This window comes from Marmota marmota, unplaced genomic scaffold (assembly GCF_001458135.2).
Source record: "Marmota marmota marmota unplaced genomic scaffold, marMar, whole genome shotgun sequence".
Classification (NCBI taxonomy): domain Eukaryota; kingdom Metazoa; phylum Chordata; class Mammalia; order Rodentia; family Sciuridae; genus Marmota; species Marmota marmota.
Genome location: NW_026000026.1, coordinates 4,389,194 through 4,404,096, shown reverse-complemented (window position 1 = coordinate 4,404,096; position 14,903 = coordinate 4,389,194). Strand labels below are relative to the sequence as shown.

General features: G+C 46.1%; 1 protein-coding gene across 2 annotated transcripts in view; it reads right to left on the bottom strand.

The window, feature by feature from the left end:
* Positions 1 to 586: 586 nt before the first annotated feature.
* Dnttip1 (deoxynucleotidyltransferase terminal interacting protein 1) overlaps positions 587 to 14,903 on the bottom strand; it is a 26,995-nt gene continuing 12,678 nt past the window's right edge. The window contains exons 5-13 of one of the 2 annotated variants that reach the window (XM_015478909.2): positions 10,018 to 10,086; positions 9,707 to 9,763; positions 9,417 to 9,475; positions 8,001 to 8,046; positions 5,745 to 5,803; positions 5,584 to 5,644; positions 2,877 to 2,948; positions 1,068 to 1,123; positions 587 to 949 (exon numbers count right to left, since the gene is read on the bottom strand). In XM_015478909.2, the coding sequence (XP_015334395.1) occupies positions 811 to 949; positions 1,068 to 1,123; positions 2,877 to 2,948; positions 5,584 to 5,644; positions 5,745 to 5,803; positions 8,001 to 8,046; positions 9,417 to 9,475; positions 9,707 to 9,763; positions 10,018 to 10,086 (618 nt within the window). In that variant the 3' untranslated portion in view covers positions 587 to 810. Of the gene's footprint in view, positions 950 to 1,067; positions 1,124 to 2,876; positions 2,949 to 5,583; positions 5,645 to 5,744; positions 5,804 to 8,000; positions 8,050 to 9,416; positions 9,476 to 9,706; positions 9,764 to 10,017; positions 10,087 to 14,903 lie in introns of both variants that reach the window. The other variant, XM_015478906.2, reaches the window with a different exon arrangement.

Below are 14,903 nucleotides of genomic sequence, written 5' to 3'. Positions count from 1 at the left end.
CAAAAACAAAAACCCTAAGGTGGGGACGAGGATGTATGTAGCTCAGCTAGTTAAGTAGGAACAAAGCATGTGCAAGGCCCAGGGTTCAATCCCCAGCACCCCCTCGGCCCAACACACAGGTACACACACAAAACAACCAAATCAAAAACGAACAAAAAAAGCTGGGTGTGGTGATGCATCCCTGTAATCACAGTGGCTGTGGAGGCTGAGGCTAGAAGACTGCAAGTTCAGATCCAACCTCATCAACTTAGGCCCTAAGCAACTTAGTGAGACCCTGTCTCAAAATGAAAAATAATAAGGGCTAGGGGTGTGGCTCAGTGGTTAAGCGCCCCTGGGTCCAATCACGGGTACCAAAAACAAACACAAGCCATCACATTCTGCCACATTCGTGCATTAGTTGGAAAAAAACCCCTAGAAACCAGGAACAAGGAAGGATGGCAAAGTATATGTTCCCAGTTTTGTCTTCTAGAACCTGGGTCAATGAGATGGGGGAGAAGTACTTGTCCTTTTTTTCCTGCACCCACTTCCAGAGCCCTTGATGTGCTGTCAGCCCCCCCAAGGCAGACTACACAGCAGGCTCACCATCTGTGTTTATTACAAACTGTTTTAATTGCTTCTTATCCCAATAACTTTACAAATATAGAACCATATGCCAGTCTGGGGGTGCTCTGCAGTGAGTCACTACAAATTAGCCCATGCACAGCTTAATGCCGCTGAGATCCACCTAGGAAGAGACCCAGTGGTGGCCTCAGCTGTGTGGGGAAGAGGGTCTTAGAGGTGGGCTGCCAAATGTAGCCAGGGGTCCTGGCCTCAGGTCTGTGGAGGTGCTTCAGCACTGCGATGCTCATTCTCTGTCCGTAGTGTCTCCATGTACTTTCGCATCTTCTCAACCATCCAGGAGGGTAGGACAAAGGACTTCAGCTCCTCTAACTTCAGATCCAGGCATCCTCTAGAATAGACATTGAGGAGGAAAGTTAAAGCAAGGGAAGATGTGGGCCTCGCCCAATCCCAGGGGCCACTTTTGAGGCAGAGGAGAGGGTGGGGGGCAGAAGACCTGCTGGCTTTACCTGTAGTCATCACTGGCAGCAAGGTCCCGGATGTCCTCCTCGATGAGGAGGTAGGCCTGCCAGGAAGAAAGGAGAATGGCAAATGCCTGTTTCATTTTATGCCACCCTGATAACACTTTACTAAACATGTTGTGCCTGCTTCAGTAGGGAAGAGTAAGTATGGAAAGACTGTCAGGAGAATGGTTCCTTGAGAAAATCTTTCACTCACATACAAACTTTAGTGGGGGAGAATAGGGACTGGTGACTATTTTTTAAATAAAAAGAATTTCTTTTTGAGATGGGGGGTTTGTTTTGTTTTTGTTTTTATGGTGCAGAGGATTGAACCTTGGGCGTCACACACGGTAGGCAAGTGCTGCATTCCTAGCCCCAAGATAGGGATACGCCACGTTGCCTAGTTGCCTAGGCTGGCCCTAAATTCCCGGATTCAAACGATCCTCCTGCCTTAGCTTCCTAGGTAATACAGGCACACACCACCTCCTGGGGCTTCTGGTGACTTAATTTATTTAGGGCCTTTCCTGTTTTAAGAAAGGTGTCGAGTAGAACTATAACAAAATGGTAAGAGAGTGGCAAAATATACTTGGAAAGAGAAGGAGGAAGCTATTTGCTAACTGGCAATTAAGATAACTTGGTTTTGAGCTTTGTGGCAAAAGAGAGAACATGATAAATAGCACTGTGGTCTAGTAATGGGGCTGCACTGTACTGCCCTGGGCCCTGTAGAACGGCATTGCCCACTGTGGTCTGCAGGGGCCCAGGGTCCTCTTGTGAGCTCACCTTACAGGGGATGTTATTCACCATAGAAGAAACTCTTCTGTGGGACACTCTGGTTCCAGTCTTAGGGTCAGGACTAATTGTGAGTTCCTTAAGTACTTTGCCTTCATCTTGTGGGTTCTGTGAACTATGTAACAGATCAGGTGTCCTTGAAAGGGGCCTAGAGATGAATCCACAACTACTCAAAGAAGGTCTCCCAGGTCAGCAACGGGAAAAAACCCAACTTGTCCCTAAACTACTCTTGGTGGGTGGCTTAACTTTAGGTTCTGTTCCCGTTACCCATCAATTTATTATTATTATTTATATATAAGTAGGAAGTTCCCTTAAATATTTTGTGAAATGAAGTGTGGGCACAGTATACAATAAAATAAAAGTAGCTTTCATTGTCAGAAAGGAGATGGCACACCAGTTTACAAGGCCTTTAGATTCTATCAGGAGCGGTCCCAGTAGAGGGACTGAGTCATCAGGTGACATTGCATGTGATGGGCAAAGCCCTACAAATTATTTTAGGATATATACCACAACAGCTTTCCTAAGGTTACTGCTCGATTTAACTGAGAACTCTTAGAATGGAAGCGAGCCTGGAAGGGGCTGCCAGGCATGGCACACATTTCATTGCATGTGCAAACTCCTACTGACAACGAGTGTTGCCTGGAGTACTGTGTTGAGAAGATTCTAGAGCTGTTTAGAAGAAGACTGTGGTGATCAATGAGTTAAATCCACCCATGGGCAGGCAAGGGAAAAGTACTATGAAGTATTAAACTGCCCATTCCTATGCACAACTAATTCGATCCAAAAAAAGTGGTCTTGGAAATGGGTGGGAGGGAAAGTGAGGAGCTAAAGAACACTACCGATAGGGAAGGGAACACAGGGATTACGGTCTGCTCTTGAGCACGAAGCAATGGGCCTTGTATGTCCCTTGCCACATCCTTAAGGTTTAGGAAATCTTTCAGACTTTGAAGGTAAGCTGTCACCAATAGCCAGAATCCTGGTCCTTGTGCAGGGTGGGCCTTGAGCAGTATGTGAGTGAACAAGACTTACCATCTTCCCGCCTGTTGCCCGCATGTGATGCTGCTCAGCCAGCCAGTGCTTGTCCTGGGGGTCAGCTGCATACTGTGAGGGATGAAGTTACAGGAGGAGACATTAGCCTCGTGTGAAGGGCTTTCCTCCTGGCCCCTGAGCAGTTCTTACCACAAGACCTTGTCTAGCATGTACATAAAGAGGCCTCACTAATCTCCAGAGTAAGCCCAGGCAGCCAGGGATTGTGAACTAATCCCAGAGGTTTAATAATATACTCCGAATCCTCACACGCTTCCTTTCTCAAAACATAGAATCAATTTTTGGGTGAAAAAAATAAAACCAGAGACAACTATGTAAAGTATCATCTGAATAAGTAAAATATCAGTAAAGGACAAGAACACAGGCATGCACACTATGCCTGCACACACACTCTAGGCACATGCTCGCAGAGAAGGATATGTACCACTGTGGTTGCTGGTGACCTCAGGGAGGGAAGACAGAGTCAGGAGTGAGGGGCACTTGTGTCTTATTCCCTATTACCTCCTGTGTATTGCTTGAATCTTTTAATGAGAAGAATGAATTTATATCTCTGTGATTACAAAGTTTAAAAGAGGAAATGAAGAATTCAAATAATGTCTTTTGAAGGATGGAAAAATGGGCCAAAATGTACTAAGCAGTTTACAGAACAAATACAAATAGATTGTAAATGACTAAAAAGATGCTTATGATCACTAACAGAGAACTGTGAAGGAAAACAATAAAAAGTTTCCCTTCATTTATTAGAATGAAAAAATTAAAAAAAAGAGGTAACACCCACTGTAAAGTGAAAGGGGGTTGGGGGCTTATTACAGAAAATAGATCTTAGAATTGGGGAACTATGCTAATAAAAATGATTAACACTTGCTGAGTCCCTTTCTATGTGACAGGATTATGCTGGGTGCTTTACTACATTCTCTCTTAATTAACCCCAAGAGGTTGGTCTATCATCATTCTCATTTTACATTTTGTATATGACAAAACAGACTCAGAAACGTGGAGCCATTTGCTTAAGGTCACATGGCTGAGCTGGTAAGTATAGAACCCGGATTGAAATCACACTCTTAACCACGTTGATGGGAATTCACAGCAAGTCCCAGAGAATATCCATCTAGGGGAGGACACAAGTAGGGTTCTTGGGGGAGGCAGATGTTAAATAACAGGAAGATAAAGTGGAGGAGAAAGGTCTTCTGGGTAAAGGGAACAGCAGAAGTAAAGACACTAAGGAAAATAAAGAAGTAGCAAGTAGGCTACTTCTGTGTGTTGGAAGTCCTGGGTCAGAATGCTGGGAAACAGCCAGCAGTTCTGCCCCTCAAAGTACTCAAAGAGCTGCACAGGGTGTGGCAGGCAGATCTGGGACCCCAAAGGGGCTACACAGTTCTGGCAAGGAGCAGCAAGCCTTATGTATAGGTGCAAAAACTGTCTGGAACACATATGCAAGACCACAAGACTACATCACTAGTCCTTTTTATTTTGAGTCAGGGTCTTGCTAAGCTGTTGAGGCTGGCGTCTGATTATGCAGTACTATTTTTTTTTTTGGAACCGAGGAATGAACTCAGGGGTACCTAAGCACTGAGCCACATCCCCAGCCCTTTGTTGTATTTTATTTAGAGACAGGGTCTTGCTGAGTTGCTTAGGGCCTCAATAAGTTTTTGAGGCTGACTTTGAACTTGTGATCTTCCTGCCTCAGCCTCCTGAACCACTGGGATTACAGGTGTGTGCCACTGTGCCCGGCTGCAGTACTATATTTTAATCTATGTGGATGTTTTGTAATTGATGAAATATAATAAATCCATCTAAGAGTGGATTAACTTAAGATCTCCCCTATTATTTTCTCAAACAGTGGAAACCACAGCAAGCTGCTCTCCAGGGAAGAGTCATCTCTTCTGAAGAGGGGAGCCTGCCTTGCTCCAGCTGCTTTATTTCACAGACAACTGGATACAGGGGCTGGGCGCTCGGCTCTGGTGAAGGCAGTCCTGGATTTGATCCCGACTCATTACTTACCAGCTGAGTAACTCTGGCCAAGTCACTTAGCCTTCCTGACATCTACTTTTTTCACCTTTGGATAAATATAACAATACTTTTTTTTCTTCCTTGAGGCAGATCTCCCTGTGTTGTCCAGGCTGGCCTCAAAATTCCCGGGCTTAAGCAGTTCCCCCTCCTCAGCCTCCCTTGTCTAGGATTATAGGTTCACATCACCACACCTGGCTAATGCCATCATATATATATATATTTTTTTTGTACTGGAGACTGAACCCAGGGTGTTGCACCACTGAGCTACATCACTAGTCCTTTTTATTTTGAGTCAGGGTCTTGCTAAGCTGTTGAGGCTGGCGTCTGATTGTGCTCTTCCTGCCCCAGCCTCCTGTGTTGCTGGGATTACATGCATGTATCACCACGCCTGGCTACAATACCTATCTTAAAGGAGCGTTCCATGACATCATGTAAGTGTGGCTTTTAAAACCGTGTTTGGCACACAATCATCATGCAAGGAAAGCAGCTGTGATCACTGAGGCAAAGTAGTCTGAGTAAATCACAAGAGGTAAAAAAGTGAATGAGGAAGGAGTAACCAGAACCCAGATGTCCGGACTCCCACATCAGTGTGTGTTCCAAGCTTGTCTGTGCTATGTACAAGTCCCAATGCCATCTGCTCCCAATGCAATGGCCTGCCGACATCCCAGCACTCACCTACCTTAAAGAGATGTGGGTGTTTGATGTAGATTCTCCCTCTGGTGCCCCCCATCCCTAGGGCCCTGAAAGTAAAAGATGAGTGGTAAGGATTCCATCAGGCAGAGCCTCTAGTAGTTGAGCCCCGAGTTGCCCCTCCATTAGCACCAAAGCTCTTAGACTCACTTGTTGGCTCGAGAGCCCAACACAAAGGTGGTAGTTTCATTCAGCCGAGCTGGGTCCCACTGTATAAAAAAGAGAGGCTGGTGAGGGTGGGGTTAATGTGGTGAGCAGGACAGAAACACTCCTGTCCCCACCACTTCTCACCATTGTCTTTATCCCTCGTTCAATAGTTTACTAGGAAATGAAGTACTTTTAATATACTAGGCCCTGTGTTAGATGGTGGAAATAAAGAGATGAATAAGAAACAGACATAGATACAAATAATCAGGCCACTATGTGATGGGGCAATGACAAGGCTGAATGCTGGCTGTGAGTGGTGCCAAAGCAGATGGTCAGTCAGGAAGTCTTCCTCGAAGAGCTAGTCCTCAAGTTAATTCTTAAAGGTGAGCATGAGCTGGACAGGGTAGAGGGGAGGAGACGGGCATTTCCAGACAGAGGGCAGCATGTGTAAAGGCAGATGGGAGCTCTTGGCATGCTGGAGAAGCCACGAGCAATTCTGTGTTGCTAAAGGAGAAAGCCAGCCAGGGAGCAGAACTGCTGAGGCGGGAGAGAGCGACACGGAGGAGGGAGGTCACAGGAAGCCACCTTTAAGGGTTTGTCCTTTTCTTTATTCAGGCACTGGGGACTTGTTGAAGGCCTCTGAACATATAAGAATCAGCCATGCTTCAAAAATAGCTCACCTTCCAGCAGTGTGGATGATGGGTTTAGGGGCATGGTGACAGGCAGGGAGAGCAGTTTAGAGGCTGCTGTGATCAAGCAGAACTGAAGCAAGACTAGGGCTGAGGTAGGCAGCAGTCAGGAGGAGGAGTAATAGGGACTGAACGTACTCAGAAGGTGGAGTCATTCAGCACTTGAGTGGATGTAGGGAGGCGGTGGAAAAGAACAGGGACGATGACTGAGGGCAGCAATGTAAGGGAGGGTCAGTGAGGAAAGATTCCAAGTTCAATTTTGGATATGATGCTTTTTAAAAAAATATTTATGTTTTCATTGTAGTTGGACACAACAACCTTTATTTATTTATTTATTTTTATTTATTTCTATGTGGTGCTGAGGATTGAACCCAGGGCTTCACATGTGCTAGGTGAACGCTCTACTGCTGAGCCACAACCCAGCCCTAGATATGCTGCTTTTGAAATGCCTATGGAACTTGCAGGCAGAAAGGTCTAGCAGACAGGAGGATATACAGATTTTAAAGAAGAAAGGTTTGTGATACCCCAAGAGACTGGGGAGTTTAGCAGATGGTGGTCCCTGAAACCACAGAGTGGATGATTTAGATCATTCGCCGAAAAGCTTTAGGTGAAGTGGGCCAAGGGGAGTATTCTGGGGACAACCAAGGGCCACTGCCGAGGAAGAACTCACCAAGACAGAGGGAGATTTGGAGAGAACAGAAAGATCTGGGAGAGCTCACGGCCACCAGCTTTAAGGGAGTAAGCAGAGTTTAGAAGGCAGGCCTGACAACCAGCGGGAGAGCAGAGAGGACCGGGGGAAGAGGAGGCCAGTGTCTTCCAGACACAGCTCCAATGAAGACTGCGGTACTTTTATCTATTTTACTGGGCTTCCAGCAATTACTTTATTGAAATAAAGGATTCAATCCTTAAAAAAGCTTGTAAACAACTGTTTGGGAAGCAGCAGAGGCTAGTGGTGTCAACAGACTTTGGGCCTGAGACTTGGCTCTTTCTCGCTAGCTGTATGATTTGGGCGAAACTCAAGTGTACTAAGAGCATAAGATAACTGAGAAGATAATTTTTACCTGTAGGGGAGCTGGCAGGAAAGGAAGTTCCTCATTACAAAATGATAATAGAACCTATCTCATAAATTTGATATAAAGATTAAATGAGATAAGTCAAACAAAGATTTAGGCAGTGCCTGTCAATATTAGGTAATGAGCAAAGTATCAGACCACTCGTGAACTTGTGGAATAAGGGACTCCTGCTCCTCTTTGTTATAGAATTTTGTTCTTTTTTGGCAGCCCTGGGGATGGAGCTCAAGGCCTGCGCATGCTAGGGAAGTGCTCTACCACTAAGCTACAGCCCCAGCCTGGCCTTTTCTTTATTTTGTGCCTCATTCCAATTTTCACATGGGATCTTCTCAGGAGGACCAGGTTGCTGGAGGTAGAGAAGGGAACATGGCTGTAGAATGTGTGAACACATCCTATACCACCCATGCCCCTTTCCCTCACTGGGTCCCCAGAGCCTTGGCTGAGTCTCTCTGGGATACTGGTCACTGCCATGCTCACATAACATGCTTACAAAATTATACCTTGGGGCCTTCCCGGCGAATCGGTTCAGAGGATTTTGGCTTCCATCTGCTTGAAAGGAAAAGAAGAAAGGTGAATTCTCCAAGGTGGGCCAAGACTGGAAGGAAGGTTGCTAATGGTAGTAGGGCCTCATACAGTCTCCCTTCAGCCCTGGCTCTGATATGACTGGGCAGGAGGGCAAGTCCAGGAACTTGCAGCTTTCTCATCTGTCTGCAGGAGATAACAGCAGCAGCTGACCTGTTTTTGTTTTTGTTTGTGCCATCTGGGGAGTGAGTGAACCCAGGGCCTCACACGTGCTAGGCAAGTGCTCTATCCATGAGTCACACCCCCAGCCCTTGCCCTACCCATTTTGTGTTCATGAGGAACCAAACTGACCCAGGAGGAGACAAATCTAAGGGATGGCAATTAATGCTATTCTCTCTCCTATGTCAGTGGTTTCAAACTATCCTTATTCCCCTTTACCAGAAGAATGACTTTATCTGCTTCATATACTGAGTTTCCATGAAGTTGTGTTTGAAAAAAAGATTCTGCTGCTTCAAAACTCTTTAAACCTCAGGGGTGGGAAGGGATGAACAGGTAGAGCACAGAGGACTTTTAGTTGGTGAAAATTCTCTGTGTGATACTATAACAGTGGATACCTGTCACTTGTACAAACTCACAGATGAATAACACTACGAGTGAGTGTTAATGTATACTGTGGACTCTGGTGTAACGTCAAAGTAGATTCCTCAATTGTAACCAATGTACCATGTGGGTGCCAGAGGTTGATAACGGGGAGGCTGTGCAAATGGGGAAGCAGGGAGTATATGGAATACTTCTTTATCTTCCACTGTTTGTAATGAACCTAAAAGTGCTCTTAAAAACAAAAAAAAAATGGGGATGTAGCTCAGTGGCAAAGTGTTTGTCCAGCATGTGTGAAGCTCTGGGTTCAAAATTCCTATGAATGTGAAACAAACAAACAAAACTTTGCAAAGGTTCATTCCATAGACAGTGTGGTATAGTTTTCCCTTACTAACAGTATGACCTTGGGCAAGTAATTCTCTGAGTCTTTCTCTTTTTTTCCTCTTGTTTTCTTCTCTTTTTCTTTGTCTGCTAAATGAATCATACCTTCTTTAAGGGGGTGGCTGTAAGGATTAAAAAGGGAAGTCCAAAAGGTATCTTAGGCCAACCACAAGCATTTGATATACACCACAATGAAAATGACTGTGTTTCAAGCTGGGCTGAACTGTTCTGAGGCAAAACCAGGATAAAATTCTCACTGCGCACCTCCTTACTCCTAGACCAGGGAAACACTCCTCTATGGGATTAAGCAGGTAGGTCTGATTTCACAGGCACAGAACTGTGGCCTCCTTCCCTCCGAGATCACAACTGTCCCTCTGCTCCCTTCAGCTCTCACCACACTGGCGGCCTCTACTCACACCATGCCGGCTGCTGCCCGGTCATTTGACAGAATGTGTCCAGGAGGCCGTCCTTTCCTCTGCCACAAAGAACAGCTGTCAGAGCCCTGACCCTGGGGAACACTCCCCACCAACCTCCCACCCCGCCCTAACAGCATATCCAGGGTCCCCTGGTGAAGGCAGTTTTCCAGAGAGTGCAAATGATGCTTGGGAGTGAAACAGTGTGACTGTTTCTAGGGTTCGGCCTCCGGTCCCTAGAACAGCCTAGAGTACAGGAGGAAGTACCCTCTCCCAGCTAGAAAATGGCTTACCTTTTTGGGAACGGGGCTTCCTCGGTGGGTACATTCTTCCTCTGCCTGCCGGCCACGCTGGAAGAAAAGGGAAGGGAATCAGTGGAAGGCCGTGCCTGGGAGCTGTGGGTCTTCTGGGGTGTAGAAGACAGATTCCCTGGCCTGTAGTCCTCTGGCTGCCGCCGACCCAGGCCCCTGCAGCCCATTCAGGTACTCTTTGACCTGGACCCTACCAATGGGTGGTGCAGGAAACTTCTGAGCCTACATACTTCCTATGCCTCCCAGCCCGATTTATTTTCCCCTCCAATACCCCCAGACACAGTGCCTCTAACCTTTATTCCTGGAAGCTCATGGGTCAATCTAGGTATTACTTTTTCTCCATCTGAAAATAGTAGCTTAGCCTGAAAGGAAAAGATCAAGTGTTAACAATCACTATTTTGGTTGGTAAACATTTTTTTTTTTAAGTTGTTGATGAACCTTTATTTATATGTGGTGCTGGGATTCAAACCCAGGGCCTCACACATGCCAGGCAAGTGTGCCACCACTGAGCCACAACCCCAGCCCCCCTGCCTCTATTTTTAAAAAAATATTTACTTTTTTTTTTAGCTTTTAGGTGGACACAGTATCTTTATTTTATTTTTATGTGGTACTGAGGATCGAACCCAGTGCCTCATGCATGCCAGGCGAGCGCACTACTACTTGAGCCATATCTCCAGCCCAAATGCCTGTATTTTTTAAGACAGAACTCCAAACTGGTCTAAAGCTTTCCATAAGCTGGGTGTGGTGACATACACCTGTCATCCCAGCAACTTGGGAGGCAGAGGCAGGAGGATCTTGAGTGAAGCCAGCCTCAGCAATTTAGCAAGGTGCTAAGCAACTCAGTGAGACCCTGTCTCTAATAAAATACAAAATAGGGTTGGGGATGTGGCTCAGGGGTTGAACGCCCTTGAGTTCGATCCCTGGTACCCAAATGAAAAAACAAACAAAAAACCCTAAAACCTTTCATAGTCAGTATGGGAAGGCATGGTTACATATATTTATTTAAAAGAATAGATAAAATAGAAAGACATAGATACATGTATTTATTTACAAAAAGTAAATCCGAGGCTTCATTGGTAGCACATTCCTCTTCTGCCTGCAGGGCATGCTGAAGGAAAGGGGAAGGGGAGGTCAGTGGGAAGCCTTTTCTTTTTCTTGGCAGAAGTGGGAATTGATCCCAGAGGTGCTCTACCGCTGAGCTATATCCTCAGCCTTTTAAAAATTTTGAGACAGGGGCTTGCTAAGTTTCCCAGGCTGATCTTGAACTGTTGATCCTCCTGCTTCAGCCTCCCATGTAGCTGGGATTACAGGTGTACACCACCACACCCAGCCCTATATTATTTTATTTTAAAAATAATCTGAGTAATAATCACTGTTGAACAGTTAGAAAATGTAATGAAGCAAAATTTAAAAATAAAATCTGAAATTTCATTATTCACAGAAAACTAGCACTAACTTTTCAATGTAAATTCTAATTCATTTTTCCCATTTAAATATATTCATGCTTTTTTAACTGAATACATTACTATCATACATATTCCTTAATAACTGCTGTTTTTCATTTAATAAATCTTGAATTCTTAGGACATAACTGCTGGGGACACAGTAGTGAGTAAGATACTGTGGAGTTCCTTGCTTTGTATATCAACAAGATGATTTGGGGTCATGGTAAATACAGCAAAGAAGAAAAACTCCAGGTAGAAGTGGCCGTCGTCAGAGAAGAATTCTATTTTAAGGGGGTGCTCAGGGAAGGTCCTATGGAGAAGGCAACAACCCCTGAGCTGAGATGGAGCAGGCTGTAGAACAAAGCTGAGCAGAGCTGGGCACGGTGAGGCGTGGCTGCAGTCGGGTTGCGCAGGTGGCGGAGGCAGGAAGATGGCTAAATCTACGAGTTTGAGACCAGCCTAGGTAAGCAGTGATACCTCCAGGTTAGAAAAGTTAAAACAAAGAAAATAAAAGCAGAGCTGAACAGAGGTGTGTTCTGGCAGCAGAAAGAAGTGCAGAACCCCCAAGGAGGGGGGACTCGGCTCAAGCAAGGAAGAAAAGATTGGCCTGGCAAGTAATGGGCAAAGGGAGGTGAGGAGCGAGGAACCCTGGGAAGGGAGGCCAGGTGGAGGGTTGCAGGGACCTTGCAGGCCAGGTGCAGAGCTGGGTTTCAACAGCTCTGGAGCAGTACTGATGGGGCTTCTGGATACGCTCTTCTCCTGGCCTCTGAGACCATGCTCCCTGTGTTCTCCTCCTCTGACCACTCTTTCTTAACCTCATCTGCTGGCTTATCTTCCTCGATCTGCCTCTTTCCATTCCATCCTCTTTCATTAGATATTCTATCTGCTCTCATTGATGCTCACAGCTGCAGTTAACATCTACAAACTGAGGACTCTGTGATTTTTAAAAATCTTCAGTTGTGGCGGAAAGGATATCCTTTGAGGTCCAGGCTTAGAAACCAAATGGCCTGCCCCATGCACGTGCTTGGACGTCCCAGTTTTGTTAAATCCAAAACTGGACTCATGATTGTCTCTGCCAAATTTTGTTCCTTTTCAGGTAAGAGTACACCAGTCTCGAGCCAGCCGAAACAAGGATGCACTTGAGCTGGAGAGCCTGATGAGAACCTGACATTCCATCACTTGTCACCATTTCCTGAGCCTCTGAGTGATCCTCACCGCTCTCAAACTCTAAGCCTCATCTGGACCTTGGTGAGAGCCGCAACTTCTCCCTACGCCCCCCTCCTCAACTGGTCATCCACTCCATGCCAGGAGAAGCCTGCCTTGGTTCCGGACCTGGTCACTGTGGTCTGAGTGAGTGTGCATCTGCTGGACTTAAAGCCTAAGGCTTAAGACTTTTGAACTTAGCATGCAGAGAGAATGTCTGTCATTAGCCTGTCTGATTAAGTGTGTTTCGCAGTGCTTAGAATTAATCTAGAATTGTTTACTGGGAACTGGTTATGTCTTTTGCAGTGCCTAGCATTAAGGACTGATTAAGAACCTATAGAGTGAAATTGTATTGAGTAATTTGAGTAAATAAAGCATTGAAAGGGGGAAAAAAAAGAGTTCACCAGTCTCAATGTGTAATTAATTATGCATACATCTGTGTGATAATAGTTCTTAGCTCTTTGCTTAACTAGTCTGTAAGTTCTATGAGGGCAGGAAGCCTGTTTGTTCACTTGCCTGTTAATTCATTCAGTTGCTGGAACATTCGGCAAACACCTAGTGTACATGTCATATTCCATGGCTGGGAGTACAATGATGAAAAAGACTGTGCCTGAACTCTTGTAAAGCTCGGCATTTTAGCAGAGTAGGGGAAGGACTGAGAGGAAGGTGGAAAATAAACAAGTGAACATAATAATTTCAGGTTCAAATAAATGTCAGAAATAAACCTGTTCAATGACAGAGAGTGACTGAAGGTGAGAGAGGGGCTGCAATGGCGTGGTCAGGGATGGGCTGGCTGACGAGTAACAGTTAAGCTGAGATCTGAAGAAAAGCAGAGTCAGGGCAGAGCGTGCTGGGCAAGAGGATAGCAAGTGACAGTTCTGGAGGAGCGGGACAGAGCCAGAATGGCTGGAGCAGGCCGTGAGGGGCGGCAGGGGGAGATGCAGTCAACACGCAGCAGGAGCTGGTCCAGGAGGGCCCCGTGGATCAGGGAAGGCACTAGAGTTTTATTTTATCTGTAACGGGAAGTCACTAGCGGGTTTTAAAGAGGGAGTAAATGATCTGATTCATCTTTACAGAGATTAGTCTGCTGCTGCTAGAAGGGACTAGAAGCAGGTAAGAGTGGATGCAGCGCAGGCCTGAGATATAAATCTGTGAATCATCATCGGTCCAAATGACTTCAAAGCCAGAGGATTAGATGGACTCATCTTAGGAAGCAAATGGACAGAAAGGGTCTGAGGACGGAACTCAGGAAGCAGCAGCGCTACAAGTCAGGGAGGCAGGAAGCACTAGCCGGAGGCTGGACAAAAGGAAATGAACCAAGAGTGGAGAATGTTCCAAGAGACATGAAACGAGCCCACACGACAAATGCCACATGAGTCAGCTGAGCACAGTCAGGATCCACAGGGATGACAGCACGGGGTATGCTAAAAGGCTCCCTGGTGAAGTGGTGAGAACTCAAGCCAAACACAGCAAGCAGAGAACGACAGTGGGTGAGAAAGGGAGCCAAAGATTGCTGACAGCTCCCGTTTTTTTTTTAGACAGGGTCTCACGAAGTTTCCCAGGCTAGCCTCAGCCTCAAACTTGTCATCTTCCTGCTTCAGCCTCCTGAGTGGCTGGGATTACAGGTGTGTGCCACCACACCCGGCTTGCTGACAGCCTTTCTTGAAGTGTGGCTTGAAATGGGAACAAAGAAACGGTGTAGCAGCTGAAGGGACTGCAGGTTCCAGGGTGGTCTGTTTACTCACCACTGTATCCCCAGTGCCCCAATGAATAAGCCATATTATAAAGACACATATAGGAAAAAGATCCGGAGAAAGCAGAAAATGTTATTAGTGGTTACTGCAGGGTAGTGAGATTTTTCAAATGTATTTTTAAAATTTATGAGAGTAGAGACTGAACCCAGTGCTTCCTGCATGCTAGGTAAGCACTCTACCACTGAGCTATATCCTTGACCCCTTTCTAAACTTTATTTTGAGACAGGGTCTTGCTAAGTTGCCTAGGCTGGCCTTGTACTAACGATCCTCTTGCCTCAGCCTCCCAAGTAGCTGGGATTATTGGTGTGTGTTGAGAGCCACAGTGGAGTCGGAATGGCCCCTGGCATTTTGCCAGAAGTAATGGTTGAGAGGTGAGCCATTAAGATGATGCTGGATTGAAACAGGTTGTGTATTCAATTGTATATAGACCCCTGCTGTCGGTCTTGGGTGCCCGCTACTTTGGAGTTCTCGCGGGGATTCCTGGGGAGTTCACGTTGGTTGGTGAAGTTCCGGTGGAGGGTGTTCCTGTTGGTGTATGGTGTGCCTGCATTTTCTGCTCGGTATTCCCAAAAAAGCATGTCACCTACTGTATTTCTGCCTCTTCCATCTCCTCAGGTTCTTCCTGGCTCACTGCTCATCCCTTCTAGGCACACCACACACCAACCGGAACACCCTCTACCACTTCACCAACCCACTCGAACTCCCCAGGAATCCCCGGGAGAACTCCAAAGTAGCGGGCGCCTGAGGCGGACAGCAGGGGTCTATATACAATTGAAT